The sequence below is a fragment of the Talpa occidentalis genome, unplaced genomic scaffold (genome assembly GCF_014898055.3).
Source record: "Talpa occidentalis isolate TD23 unplaced genomic scaffold, MPIMG_talOcc4v2.1 talOcc4.1720, whole genome shotgun sequence".
NCBI classification, from domain to species: domain Eukaryota; kingdom Metazoa; phylum Chordata; class Mammalia; order Eulipotyphla; family Talpidae; genus Talpa; species Talpa occidentalis.
Window position 1 is genome coordinate 1,605 of NW_023601774.1, and position 15,492 is coordinate 17,096.

The 15,492-nt window shown below is 37.8% G+C and overlaps 1 protein-coding gene across 1 annotated transcript; it reads right to left on the bottom strand.

The window, feature by feature from the left end:
- Positions 1 to 340: 340 nt before the first annotated feature.
- On the bottom strand, positions 341 to 14,689 carry LOC119250642 (SCL-interrupting locus protein-like). Its single transcript, XM_037518309.2, has 7 exons — positions 14,547 to 14,689; positions 11,963 to 12,039; positions 7,609 to 7,716; positions 5,777 to 5,889; positions 5,249 to 5,436; positions 4,000 to 4,247; positions 341 to 1,043 (listed from the first exon to the last, which is right to left on the bottom strand). Exons 2-7 carry the CDS (start codon positions 11,995 to 11,997, stop codon positions 956 to 958), a joined length of 780 nt encoding a protein of 259 aa, XP_037374206.2. The 5' UTR covers positions 11,998 to 12,039; positions 14,547 to 14,689; the 3' UTR covers positions 341 to 955.
- Positions 14,690 to 15,492: the final 803 nt, after the last annotated feature.

A 15,492-nucleotide genomic window follows, 5' to 3' on the forward strand; every position in this document is an offset into this window, starting at 1 on the left:
TTAGGGGGAGAATGAAGTTAGCAGCCTAAAACTATAGTTACTGAGAGGATTAAATGCTGTTACATATATAGGTAGCCTGAAACACAGAAGGATCTTAGTAGATACACACTTAGCATCAAAACCCATAGCATATACCAGGACCACAGCAAATACACTGTAATAGATCCCATGTTACAGAACACTCTCATTTTTTTTTAACTTTGCACATACTATTCCCATATGGGTTTTCTCCCCACCAAGCCTCCTTTCTATTATCCAGACATTTTCTATTATTACCTATTATTCAGGCCCAGCTAAAGTTTGCCTTCCTCTAACAAAATGTCTCCTAGTATCCCTTACAAACACTAATAGTGCTCTCTATCCATACTGCTTATTGATAATAAATCATAATCTTCCTCACCATTTATCTTTCTGTATATGAATATTTAATTAATTTATCACCTTACCTTGATTATAAATTCCTTGAGGAGCTTTAAATTCCAACCCAGTTCCAAACATAATATTATGCAAATGGTAAGCACTCAGTAAATACTGAACATAAATTTCTGACTGAATAATTTGTTTAAATGTCATTAGCTATTAACTCGAAAGAGAAAGTCATTAACACTAAAAAGAATTTCTGCGAAATTGCCTGGCAGTGAAATTAAACAGCTATTCTGGGCCTTGGGTTATTCAAGGTATCAGGATAGTAGGGAAGGTTAAAGAAATAGGGTTCTAAGGTTTCGATGTCAACTAGAAAAATTCAACTTTGTTGGTTTCATATATTAGCATTCTTAAATTGGACAAAATTGCATTTTAACAAGTTCTGCTATTATGACAAGAAAGTTCAGGATTCATTTGTCTTTAAGGCTTATGAAGGTGATCTAAGTATTATATATTCACAGTACAGCTGATTCACGTGCTTATACTTTTGAACATATCTGTGGCTGAAAGGTTTCCGTAAATAATGCAATACTTACATTCCCACTAATGGCAGAGAATAAACCTTGGGATCAGATTCCAACAAAAGCAACAACTTACGGGTTTCGTCCATGGTAAGATATCTAAATGGAAAACATTCATGTAAAAACAATTGAAAGTAGGTCCTTTTTACCTAAGCAAGATAACCTGAGTGCTAAAGAAGCATCTTTTAGGCAGGGGAGCTGACTTAAATGATATTTTCTCAGTCACACACACACATACATAAATAGTTCAAAATACAAAGACTCCAATGAGAGGAAAAGATTAAACAGATTTTATATCACTATTGTAATGACATTAAAGATTACACACCTTTTTAAAAAAGTTTTGCTCTGTAAGTATCAAGTTATTTTTATCAAAAGTACTATTAAAATCAAGGCTGACAATTTCAGAATCAAATAGAATAGGTTTCCCTGAGAAGAGTGATTTTCCTATTACTAGAAGTGCGGAAGTATCCAGGTGACTTGATAAGGCTGCAACAGATATGACTTCATACTAAAGTCAATTAGATGAGGAATATTCAACCTTCCATGTACCATAATATATTCTATATTCCTCCAACCACTCTCAAAGAACTTTGGCGACATCATGATAGAATCCAAAAGCCTACTTTTCCATAAACGGGCCACGTTACATTCATACTTTGTGATTCAGTAATGACAGTAAGTTTTAAGGACATGAATAAATGCAAGATTGTTGAGAGTTAATTTTATTATTGTGGCTTTAAAACACACACAAATAATGTGCGATACCAACACTTGATAGTACTAGCAAATAGAATATACTTTGTTGCTATGATAGTAGTAAAACAGGGCCTCCTCTGTGGCGCAACAGTTGAGCGCTGGGCTGCAAAGCTGCCCGCAGCCTCTGCAGTGCCAGTTCAATCCCTGGCCGCCTGCAAGGGTCCCACATGGCGTGACAGACCTCTCCTGCCACGCCCGCTGCTCCCCTCAGCAGTGTATTTCATTGGTCTGCCTGTTCTGTTCACCCCTCTGGCACTGGTGAATTCTCTCACCCTCCTGCGCTTCTGACTGTACCCAGTGCTTGTATAAATAAATAAATAAATCTTAAAAAAAAACAGTAGTAAAACACACAGATAATGATTTTATCAGGCCATGTGACAAGCTGATTAAGCCTGAGTTGGCAGATTTATGGAACAATAACACACCTGCTTTGAAAGCTCTTCTGCCTTGATCAACTGATAAATTCCTATTCTTTAAAAGAACCAGCTTTCCTGTGATTTTCTCAGGCTTCCTGTGATTTTCCCAGGTGAATTGGACACATCTTTCTGCTTTCCTTGCCCTGAATATATAAGTCCCCATTATGTTCACCTACATGATGTTTGCATGTTAACATACTAATGAACAGAAAACATAACCTTTTAAAATTTTTTAAATTCCTGTTTCTAAAAGTTTCTACTCCATATGGATCCTAATAAATACTAGGGTACACATATGAATGTGGTCAAAGAAAGGGATAAATGTCACAAATTTCATAAATAATTTTACGTAGGATGGGGTGAGAAGAATAGGTAACTAGAAAATAGACTATTTTGTGTTACTACTGGCATCCCAAGGGACCACAGAAAAATTCAAAGAAAGGCAAATTTATGGTTCATTAGTAGATGAACATAGCACTAGGGAAAAGAAATTAATTTTTGTTAATTTCAAGCAAATTTTCATGCCCCAATAAGAAGCTCTCTACTACTGTAAGAGAAATAAAGGTTCCACTTAATTAACTGAATGTTCTACTTCAACTCCATTATTCTGGAATATACCAACACTTCTTCCTTTGTGCTAGTCCAACCAGAAAGGTATTCTGTCTGGTCAGCACCTGAGTCTCAAATCCTTTCCTGCTATTCCAGGGACCCTCTGAAGAGAAAAATCTTCTCTGTTTCTTATCCTTGTTTGAAGAGGCACTTTCAGAAGACAAGACTTGGAGTTGAGTGTACCTTGGCAAACATTTTGGCTGTAGAGATCTAACAGGAACTAGGGTGGAGTCAGTGGAAAGGAAGCCAGAGCCAATTGCTTAGACTTTGAAGCAAAGGTTGGCCTACATTGTCTAACACAGCTGAGAAGACAATGGTTAAAAAAAGTAAATGAATATTCAGGGAAGCAGGCCTGCTGAGGATCAGAGAGTGCGATTTGGCTTATATTTCCTAAGAAACTAAGAGTGACGATAGGAAGCTAGAGAGGATGCTGCCCTAGCTGCACGAGGAAACTCCACCTTCAACTGGCTGACAATTTGATAAGCAAGAATACTACAAAGTATGTAAATTTTTATTTAACTATGTCCTTTATCTGGAATCCTAATTATTCACAATTAGAAGTCTTGTAAGTAAATTCTCCAGCCACTTTTAGGCATATAATCAAAGTACAGTTTAAAAAATAAAAGGAACAGGGCCTCCCTGGTGGTGCAAAGGGTTAAGACGCAGTCTGTGAAACTGTCTGCAGCCTCTGCAGCACGAGTTCCATCCCCGGCCGGCCAGGGAGCAACCCACATGGTGAAGCAGACCTCTCCAGACTCGCCAGCTACTCCCCTCAGCAGTGTACTTCCGTCGATCTGCCTGTTCTGTTCCCCACTCTGTCTCTAGTGAATCCTCTTACCCCCCGCACCTCTGGCCTGTACCCCTGCTCTTGTATGCATAAATAAATAAATCCTTAAAAATATATATATAAATATATATAAAATAAAATTAAAATAAAACAACAAAACTGGGGAGGAAGAAAAAAAGACAATGTCCTAAAACCTAGGTAAAATGTTATAGGGGACATCTCCTCATATTTTGAAATCACAAAATACACCAATTTTAATATAATTTATACTCAAATTTTTCTTGGGGATGGGCAAACTCAAAGAAAATTATATTGAGCAAAAATTAACAACTTCATTTGTCACTTTTCTTGGTTATTTATCTTACTACCACAGCTCTCTTCCATGTAAACTAACTGTGCAATCATTTCATATTATATGGACATCATGAAAAAGTACCAATGCAACCAATATTTAAAACTTTGGACTAACAGATCTTTTACTTACCCATATTTATAGGTACCTTGAACTTGAGAAATATTCAAATTACTGCTCAAGTTTCTTGCCAGAGCTGTTGGAATAATGGGGATGGGCTTCACAGGTGTGCATTTAAAGGTATTTGCCAGAGTTACTGCTGCCCAATGCAAGTCAAAATCCACACTGTCCAAATTCTCCCGGTAAGTGATATGTGCTCTCAGGGAAAGCAGTTTACCACAATCCAAGGAATCTTTGCTACATACATGGTGCTGCAGAGCCTGGGAATCAGTATTATGCAATTACATTAAAACTTTGAAATGTGTCCATATCTTTAAAGGTTTTGTTTCATACTGGTATATAAACACATATATATCTTACACTAACAAAATAAATGACTTCTGATTTGCAACATTTAAATTCTCTTATTTCTTCCATGTGACCAAAAGGTTACATGTGTAATTATATCAGGGTAAATATGATTTATTACATCAAGTTCCACCACATATTTCCAATGTCCAATGTCCCACCCAGCAGCATTTCAAATTCTTACTGGGTAACATCACTTCCAATAAATATTACACGGAAAACAATGGACATTAAGTTAATTTGTTTCAGAGAATCTGAAATCCATTTCTCCTTGATTCTTTTCTTGTTACCTCAAACTGCCAAGCTAGTTTTCCCTCAATAGCTGCTTATGCCCACTGTGTCCTCTCTAGTCTTACATGTTAATGTCCCTTCTCAAATACATACCTGACTACTATAATAGCTTAACTATTCATTCTGACTTTATAGTTAGTCTGTCCTATTAGATTAATTATCCTGGATGTTAAAGTATTTTCTCTTTTCAGAAACTTTCAATGACTATATAGGCCCATTCAATAAAAATTAAATTCTTTAGCCTGGAAGATAAGGTTCTCTCTATAGTCAAACAAATACTCCAGTCCGACTGCCCACAAATCCAGCAAAATTCTACCCTTAACATCTCCCTGAATACATTTTGCATGTTGCTATCTTGGCCACAGTTTGTTCTTCTGGAATACTATCCCTATCCCCATCCTATAATCTTTACCTCACAAATCACATTTAATTGCATTTTAAGTCAACATCCAATCAGAAATTATGATGAATATGTATGGTATGGGTTCATTAAAATATAGCATAGTATACAATGTTTGTTTCTTATGCTTAATTAAGAATAATCACACCTAAAACTAAATATGTTATGTCAATTATACCACACACACACAAACACAAAGATCAAGTTATCAACAAATCTCACTTTAAAAGTTGAACTGTAGTCATCTGCATTGTGAACTATTATTTCTCTTGAACAAAGTCCCTGAGTTTGAACTTTGCATGGAATCACGAAGTCCCCAGGAAGAGAAGCAGTAGGGATTCTTTGTAAGCATTCAGGTACTTCTCGACCAGGATCAAAGCGATCTACTGTCAATGTCACACCTTCTTCATCTGAAGAACAAAAATAGCTGTTACTATATAGCATGCCAATTAAAAAGGTGAAATTAATCAAGCAAGTCTACATTATAGCAAAGCAAGTCATTCATACTAATGGCACACTAAACTCTTATTTTAAAAAATGACTTGCATATATATTCTTCCATCTGACCAGATTGTGAAGTCTGTGATGGGTAGTGTCAAGTTTTATTCATCTTCACAACCTTGGTATACAGCAAAGAAAATCAGCAACAATTATAATAATCCTCACTAGTATACATAAACGCTACTATAGTCAAAAATCAATAAATATGTCTATTATAATCATATAAATACATGTTTTTAAGTATGTTACCTTCATCTATTGTGAGAGAACCAAGTAAAAAGCATGGCAAATTTTTTTTATTCTGCTTAGCATGACGACAAGCAAGTCGGATGGTCTTTTCAGTTACCACAAGTTTTGGATTTCTGAAAAATAAGAAAAAGTCTTTTATGAACATGATCTGATACATGAAAAAACCCTCCTTCCACAAAATGCTACCTAAAATATAACATACAGTTTTAAAAATGTATTGAGGCCTCCCTAGTGGTGCAAGAGGTTAGGATGCAGCCTATGAAGCAATCCGCAGCCACTGCAGCATGGGTTTGATCCCCAGCCAGGGAGCTACCCTCATGATGCAGCAGACGTCTCCTGGCTCACCCGCTGCTCCGCTCAGCAGTGTTTTTCAGTCAATCTGCCTGTTCTGTTCCCCACTCTGTCTCTGGTGAGTCCCTCACCCCCCTGCACCTCTGGTCTGTACACTGGTTCTTGTATGCATAGATAAATAAATCTTTTAAAAAAAAATGCATAGAAAGATCATTTTTGGGAAATCCTATGGTCAAAGGCAGGGTATAGGATAGGCTAAGAGACATGGAAGGGAAAATGAGTAAGTCTAATAAATATTTAATTGAAATCCCAGGCCTTTTTTGTCAATGAGACCATCCTTCAATGCAAAGTGTTTTTAAAACTTAAATACTTTTTGACTTATTTTTCCTTCTGTTCCTCTATTTATTAGAATATCAAATGCTACAACCTGTTTCTTTAAAATACCTTATTTCACTATTTCCTCTAAATGTTAATACTGCTACTCTACTTTAAATCCTTATAATACTACCATATATTGAATAGTTCCTATGTCGGCACTGAGCCAACTGCTACTTTATAGAGTCTGTCTCATTTAATCCATGTAAGTGCACTATGAAACAAGTTCTCATTATACTCATTTTATAAATTAGGAAACTAAACAATGGCTTCTTCAGTAAGGTCACATAAAGAACTGGCAGAATCAGGATTGGACCCTCCAGGAATTTGACTCCAATTACAGCATCTTAAACCACTGTGGCATAAGTCTGTGTTGTTAACATTACCAAAAATAAACTCATAACTAGACTGACTCTAGCTTCTCCCTACTATGATCCAGAATTCTTAGAAGAATTCTACTTTTAATAAGCAACTTCTTACATACAAAATCTCAATAGATCTCAATTTTCTATTACTTTAAAACTAAGCTTCTATGTCTTTCTTTCAAGACCCTGACCATAACCATAATATTTGATATTCTTTTTTTTTTAAAGATTTATTTATTTATGCATAGAAGAACTGAGGTGTCAGAGGTGCAGGGGGTGAGAGGATTCACCAGAGATAGAGTGGGGAGTAGAACAGGCAGATTTACTGAAATACACTGCTGAGGGAAGGGTGGCCAAAATAGAAGAGGTCTGCTGTCCTCTCCATATGTGGGTTAGCTCCTTGGCCAGGGATTGAACTCAGGCCATCGTGGTAATAATGCTTAATTAAGACTTAACCCCTATGCCACCAAGGAGGCCCAATATTTGATATTCTTTTTAATATGGTCTATCTATTCATATCAGTTTTATCTTCTTAATACTCTGTAAGTAATGTCCTTTCAAGTTTTTATTATATTTTGTCTCTTTTTTCCTATAATTCTTTGCAGAGTATTTTAACTGTGAAATTAAGTTGTTTCTCAAAATCATGAGCAACAGAGTTAAGAAGGTGCAGAATCTGAATACATAAGTAAAAAAAAAACAGCCAAAAAAAACTTAACCACTCAAATAGCCATGGTAATCAGATTTGCTTACACATTCTTTGACTCCTGTTTACATTGGTTTGATGTGGAAAAAAAGAAATACCTGTAGTAATTGAGACGTAAGTAGATGAAATCTCCAATCGGTGTAGGGTTCCAAAGTGCACATTTTGATGGCGGAAAGTAGAAAGGTACCATCTTGCTTGTAGGAAACCTTAAAAAAAAAGTTTGAAATTAAAAGCAGTACAAATTTTATTTAAAAAAACAAAAAACTAAGTAATGGGGTTTTTTATGATTACTTTTGTAATTTTAAAAGAGCTGAAAAATATTGTGAAAAGAAAGAAAATGACTTGTAACTCTATCAGGAGAAAAGCACTCAAAAAAGTTTTTTGGTCTTTCCCTGTATGCACATATAAATTTACATACACACAAGCTTTTGAAAAAGAACATCAAGCATCAATCCTATAAAACCCCACTTAACTAGTAAAAAAATGAGTATGAACCAGTCCTTCTGAACTAATTGCTAGGTAATACCCAAAAAATATTAAAAGCACAAAAACTTTATTATAATAGACTGTTCATTTTTCAGTGTCTCCAAATTTGGTATCTAGGGTCCTGGACCTATCACTTAAGTTTTATTATTGAAACATCAAACATGATTATTATAAGTAATTCCCAACAAAGATAATATTGGCTATGTAAACACAAGGTTTCAATGCTAAATCATATAGGGTACCACCACAAAGTACTTATTTTATATGAGTAAAGACAAAATCACATTAAGAAAAAGGCAATGGAAAAAAAGGACTGGGAAGAAAATATGAGTTAAAATCATATGTAATTAAATCAAGAAAGCTCTGACAGTAAGCTATGTATAACAGTGCATTTGCATGACTGGAGATCATTAAGTGGTTGAACTGAAAGAATTTTCATCATGTCATTCATTAAGAATACCTTCTTCTAAGGGAATGGAGGCATCACACTCCCAGACTTCACACTATACTACAAAGCCATAATCATCAAAACTGCATGGTATTAGAACAAGAACAGACATACAGACCGATGGAATTGAATAGAAAATCCAGAAATAAACCCACAGATTTATGGTCAAGTAATCTTTGACAAAGGAGCAAAGACTATGCATTGGAGCAAAGAAAGTTTGCTCAATAAATGGTGCTGGGAAAACTGGGTCGCTACATGCAAAAGAATGAAGCTTGACCACTACCTCACACCATACACAAAAAATCAACTCAAAATGGATTAAAGAACTAGACATAAGACCTGAAACCATAAAATACATAGAAGGAAATATAGGCGAAACACTACATGATATGCACATCAAAGACATCTTTACAGATACATCACCCAAGCAGTGATAGTGAAGGCAAAGATAAACAGCTGGGACTACATCAAATTAAAGAGCTTCTGCACAGCAAAAGAGACAATAACAAAAACAAAGAGAAACCCCATCAACTGGGAGAACATTTTTGCACACAACACTAATGATAAAGGACTGATCACAAAAATCTGCAAAGAGCTGATGAGACTCAGCACAAAGAAAATAATCCAGTCAAAAAATGGGCAGAAGAGCTAAAAAGAAACTTCTCTGAAGAGGAAATGCAAATGGCCAACAGGCATACGAAAAAATGTTCAATATCACTTGTAATCACAGAAATGCAAATCAAAACTACCATGAGATACCATCTTACACCAGTGAGAATGGCACATATTAAAAAAACTAGCAACAACAAATGTTGGCGAGGGTGTGGAGAAAAAGGAACTTTTCTGCACTGTTGGTGGGAGTGCAAACTGGTCCAACCACTATGGAGAGCTGTGTGGAGATTTCTGGACCTACTAAACATAGAGCTTCCATATGATCCAGCAATTCCACTCCTAGGTATTTACCCAAAGGACACAGAAACATCAATTCCAAAGAACACCTGCACCCCTATGTTTATAGCAGCACTATTTACAATAGCTAAGCTTTGGAAACAACCCAAATGCCCAAAAATAGATGACTGGCAAGAAGATGTGGTACATATACACCATGGAATATTACTCAGCATTCAAAAAAGATAAACACATGCAATTTGCAGCAACATGGATGGCGCTGGAAGGGATCATGCTCAGTGAAATAAGCCAGAAAGAAAAAGAAAAATACTGGATGGTCTCACTCATAGCAGGAATCTAGAAAACTTAAATAAGGGACCAGGAAAATGAATAACTATAAGAAAGTGAAAATCAAAATCAACAAACAACTATGAACCAGAGACACTCTATGGGGGGTAGGGGTGGGAGGGGAGGGACTGGGCTCAAAATAAGGGGTTGCAATTGTATGGGGAATATAAAAATAAAATGTATTATAAAAAAAAAGAATACCTTCTTCTAGATGTTACTTTCATTTATGATCTGATAAAGCTTTTCAACTAAAATACTAGCCACAGTTTACTATGTACTAGGCATTGTACTGGGCACTTTATCTACACATTTTACAGACACATTATTTCTCACTAAAACTGTTCCAGAAAGTTTATTGTCCACTTCACTGATAATAAACTAAACTTCCCTCGCTTCATATAGCAATTAAGTAACAGAGCCGAGAGTTGAGCTTAAATTAAGTATATGGGGGGGGGCATAAATTAATTAATTATGGCCGATTTCAAAGTTTATAGTTCTAGAAGCTGAGTGGTATAAGAGCTTAGAGCCTAGATTGAATTCTGGCTCTACCAATTCCAAGCTTTGTGCTTTCAAATCCTTATCTAAATTAATCCAATAATAAGGATTTTTAATCTCCCATTTTGGGGAAAAAGGATATAGTGTTTTAGAAATTTATTCAAGATCACAAAGATAGTAATGGACAAACTATCAGCTTATCTGTCTCTATATCAAATACATCTATCATTTACCAACTCTGAGCGACAGTATAATGTAAGGGCTAAAAACAAAAAGTCTAGAAATCAAATGCTTAGGTGAAACCTGGCTTCAGAATTTACTAGTGGAGCCTCCCTGGTGGCGCAAGGGGTTAAACACAGCACTACGAAGCAATCCGCAGCCTCTGCAGCATGAGTTCGATCCCTGGCTGGCCATGGAGCAATTCATATGGTGAAGCAGACCTCTCCTGTCTCGCCGGCTGCTCCCCTCAGAAGTGTGTTCCAGTCAGTCTTGCCTGTTCTGTTCCTCACTCTGTCTCTGGTGAATCCTCTCACCCTCCCCCATCTCTGGCCTGTACCCCAGCTCTTGTATGCATAAATAAATTAAGCTTTAAAAAAAAAATTTACTAGCTATGTGACCTTAATCAAATTCTTTAATGTCTCTGTGCCTCAGTTTCCTCATCTGTTAAACAGGGTAATATCAGTATCTCCTGGTAGAGTTGTATTGAATATTAAATGCATAAATATATGTAAAATGCTTACAAAATTCCCAGTTTATTGTAAGTGCTCAATGTTTTTTTTTTTTTTTTTTTTTTGCTTTTAGAGATCTATCATACCTTTAAAACCTAATCTATACAACTTTAGGTTTACTTCCTTATAGTATCATATAGAATAGAAGTCAAGTCAGGTTAAATCCTGGCTATACCACTTACCAACTCTATTTGGGTTGGTTAATCTCTCTATACTTGCACAGATGCAACAAGATTTTTAAAGACCAGAAGCTGATAAATTTTCAAAGATTAAGAATTGGCTGTAGGAAAGAACAGAAGGACCAAAGCTGAACGAAAGGAACATGATACCCTCTTCAGGTCATGTTTCCCATTGTCTTCATTAAGAACATCTGGCAAAAAGAAAAATAATACAGATAAGAAGAAAGGTGACTTGTGTGCAATTCTAGTTTAGGAGAAAGAAAATTCACATCCATATTAATTGTTCTCCCCCAGGGGAATGAAAGAACAATAAATGAGCCAAAGAGCCAAATAACACAAGCCAATTTATTTGGTCCCCATAGTAATGACAGATTGAGAAAATTAGGAGACAGGTGTTAAACTCCTCCTTCCTAGTCTACCTAAGTAAGAAAAAAGCTTAAGGAAATTTAAGAAAATTTGGTATATCCAATGCAAAATTTTTTCCATTAAGGAATAAGGATTTAGAACCACTTTCCCACTAGTCTTGGGAAATAAATAAATGTGATTTTTAGCATCATGAGGTAAGATACTATTTCCCATCAATAATAGGATCCTCTGTAAAACTAAAATAAGGGAAGGTGGGAACTAGTATTTACTGAGCAATCATATTTAACCCTTCATAATAATCTGTTAGACAGAAATTATTAAACCAAATTTATAGGAAACCAAGGCTTAGAGAAGTTAAACAGCTTGATTAAGGTCACCCACTAACAAGTGGTAGAGCTGGGATATGGACCCAGAATTTCCTGATTCTAAAGATTATTATTTTTATTTGATTCCAACCTACTTTACAAGTTACGTGAACAGGTAGGGGAAAAAAATGTATAAAATATTTCTATACCTGATATTCATCTGCGATCCTGCAAGAGTCTCCATAATTCTTTGTAATGATTTATTCAATTTCAAATGCTCAGTATCCTAGAGTAAAGAGATTATTAATGAGTGATAAAAACAAAAAAAATCAATCATTACCACATATTCACAAAATTACATGCAAAATTAGGTTACTTATATAAAATGTCATCATCTATAGACTAATAAGATAAAATCTTATTGTGATTGTGATCATTTTCATATTTTATAGTCATTCTGCCTATAAATTAATGTTAAACCTAGCAAAAACCTACCATTATTACTTCTATTTATTAAAGAAAGCATAGATTCTATCCTACCATCTTTATCTCAACTTAGTGAACGGGTAAAGCAGGAAGAATTTAACATGATATTTTAATCAAAAATCTCACAATAATGCATGTGCTGTAAAAATAAGGGGGAAATAACTTGAGATGATGGCTAGCTTTGTTTAATATCTTATGAAATTTTCGTAAACAACTGATGCATAATTGTTAAGAACATGTGTATTAAGTTCACATAAGTTAATAAAAGTTTTATGAATGGTCTTTTCAAAAAAAAAAAAAAAAAACTCACAATATCCAGAAAATCACAAAGCATCAGATAAGAACAATTTGGGACAGTACGGGGTTATAATAAAGTCAATGTCTTAAATTGTGTGAAGATGGAAGTCAAATACTGCATCCCCACAAATTAACTTGTATCAGTGCAAAATCAACAATATACTTTTTTAACATTAACACCTGCTCTCTCTGAATAGGTTCCTCTACTCCCATTGCTTCCACACTCATCCAGAGTCAACTTTCAGCTTCCACCTCTCTTCTGAGCTACAAACCTTTATTTCTGATTGCCCATTGGGTATTTCCATCTAAATATTATCAAAGCAAAATACAAGCCTCATAATCCTTTCTAAAATTCAATGTTTCCTATATTATTTTATTAAGTTGTGAGAGTGCCTTAAGGCCCTACACATTCTTTCATTTTAGCAAAAAGGAACAATCTGAAGCAAGAAGGCAGTATGAGTGCAGTTGCAGAAGTCATTTAGAAAGATTCTTTTAGGGCCTCCCCGGTGGCGCAGCGGTTGAGCGCTGGGTTGCGAAGCTGCCCGCGGCCTCGGCGGCGTCGGCTCGATCCCCGGCTGCTCCCCGGCCACCGGAAGAGGGTCCCACATGGCGCACAGACCCCTCCTGCCGCCCGCTGCTCCCCTCAGCAGTGTACTTCGGCCCTTTTGCCTGCTCTGCTCCCTGCTCTGGCTCTGGTGAATTCTCTCACCCTCCCGCGCTTCTGACTGTACCCAGTGCTTGTATAAATAAATAAAAATAAATCTTTAAAAAAAAAAAAGGAAAGATTCTTTTAGATAGACTAAAAATATTTACAACAAAATTCTACAGAAAGTGCTTTGTGAAGTTGACTAAAAAAGTCACCCTTGGAAATATCTGAGCTCCCTGCAGCTTCTACTGGAATGCAGTTTTTGAATCTAAAGTCCTGTGCCACTTAATTATCATGGATAACAACATACAGATTAAACTTGCAACTCTTGAAATATATAAAGTGCCATACTTTCTTCACACTAAAGAGTCTTTAAATGCCTTGCCTCTCTCTTCTTCCTTATGTGTTAGGGTAAAAAGATAATGCTGATGCATTTCTTGTTTAAAACACTACACACGCTACAGTTTATTCTGACAGTCTCACAAAAGCAATTAGTGAAACTAAAACCACATAATACCTACACCTAGCAAAACACATTCTCCCTGATAATGGCATTCTTATCTCATGGAAACCATCAAATCATCCTTAGGTCTCCTTTTTTCCCTCTTCCAACATAAAATTGTCTTTCCAACTCCACTACCTTAGTTTCTGACTTCAACTCAGATCAGATTTCCCAAAAGTCCCTACAAATGTGCTAGAAGGGTAGTTACACATGAATCAAAGCATTCTCTTGTTTATAAAGCTGATGGCTCATCTTTATATACAGAATAAAGGGCCTTCACACTCTGGCCCCACACCCTGACTCCAACCTGCTGCCTTAGCCACTCATCCTAAATCCCAACCAAACTGAACGACACACTTGCAGCTCGCCGAGTTTGGTATCTCCGCACAGGCTGTCTCCTTTACTTGGAACTCGCTTCCTTCGTGAAACCACCTCCTACATCCCTTGGTGAGGTGCCTCCCGCCAGTGTTCACACACACAGCATAACGTCTACACATTACTTCCAGCAGACCACGAATTCCAAACATTAACTGATCCCTGACTATGTAGCTCCTCCAGATCAAGATAACGTGAGAAATGCAAGAAGGAACATAATGGGCTTCAGTTTTCAAGAAATCATCACAATAAAAACAACTTCCAAAGGCACGTTATCGACTACAGAGAACACACCTCCCAACAGTGTCAAGGAATCCGTGCTCCGCCTAACTGATTTCCCCCACTAGTTCCCTATCAGGTCACGGGCCCCAAGCTCCTGGAGGGAACCCGGCGCCGGGCCCAGATTATTGCTCATCCTCCCCACCCCCCCCACCCCGAGTCCCGGGGTTACCCCTCGAGGGAATCGCAAGCACAAAGCCCCGCTCACCGCAACCTTCGCCGATCCAGGGTCTGTTTGTTGGGCCGGAACAGAGGTCGGCTCCAAGGAGCGCCTCCGCCGACTCTGCCCCGCCTCTGGGACGTTGGGGTCGCGGGAACCGCGGCGGCAAACCCCGGCTAGGGAAACCGAAGCCCGCGCCCGCGCCCGCTGACTGGCCAGAAACCCCACCCGTCAGGGAGCAGGGGCGGTGCTGGAGGCGTCACGTACGAGCGCCGCGACAGGCTGCTGCGCCAGCCAATCAGAGCTCCGCATCGGTCTCGCGTCGCCCAATCCCTAGTCTTCTTGGAGAATTGAGGCCTTCAGCGGCGCTGCAGCGCCAAGATCCGGAGGATTTAAACATGTCGTTTTTCAACGGTTAAGTTCCGGGGTGGGGCGGGCCTTGCGCACGCGCAGTGAAAATTCCAGCCTGGCTGCAATTAGGGTGGCAGAGGAAGCGGAAGTATCCGCTGCCCTAATCCTCGTTTGGTGACTGGAAGCTGAGCCATTCATTTGAATGGACCAGAGGAAGTGTTATAGAGCAACCCCGATATTAAACGGGTTCCTGGCTGTGGGTCCTCACCCGCGCGCTTTAAAGGACTTATGAATACTCTACTACAGACACACGCAAAAGGGTTAATAAAAGGTTTATTTACAAGAGAAAAGAAATAAGGAAAATGTACAACTCAGGGAGAAAATAGGGAAATAAAGTCTTTAATGCGTCCTACCCGATCCGACGACCTGGAAACCCAAAGTCACTCTCAGAGCTAGACGGACGCCGCGAGCTGGCCGAGGGCCCCAAAATGGAGAGAGCCCCAAAGCCCACATGTCTGCCTTTTTTGATCCACCTGGCTGCTTAACCCCACCCTCAGGTCCCAGCCACCTTTCCCTTGGGTGGTGATGGGATGTAGAGTTCCCAGTGTCTTTGGCTTTGGCCCGGGGTGGGGGTGGAGTCCAC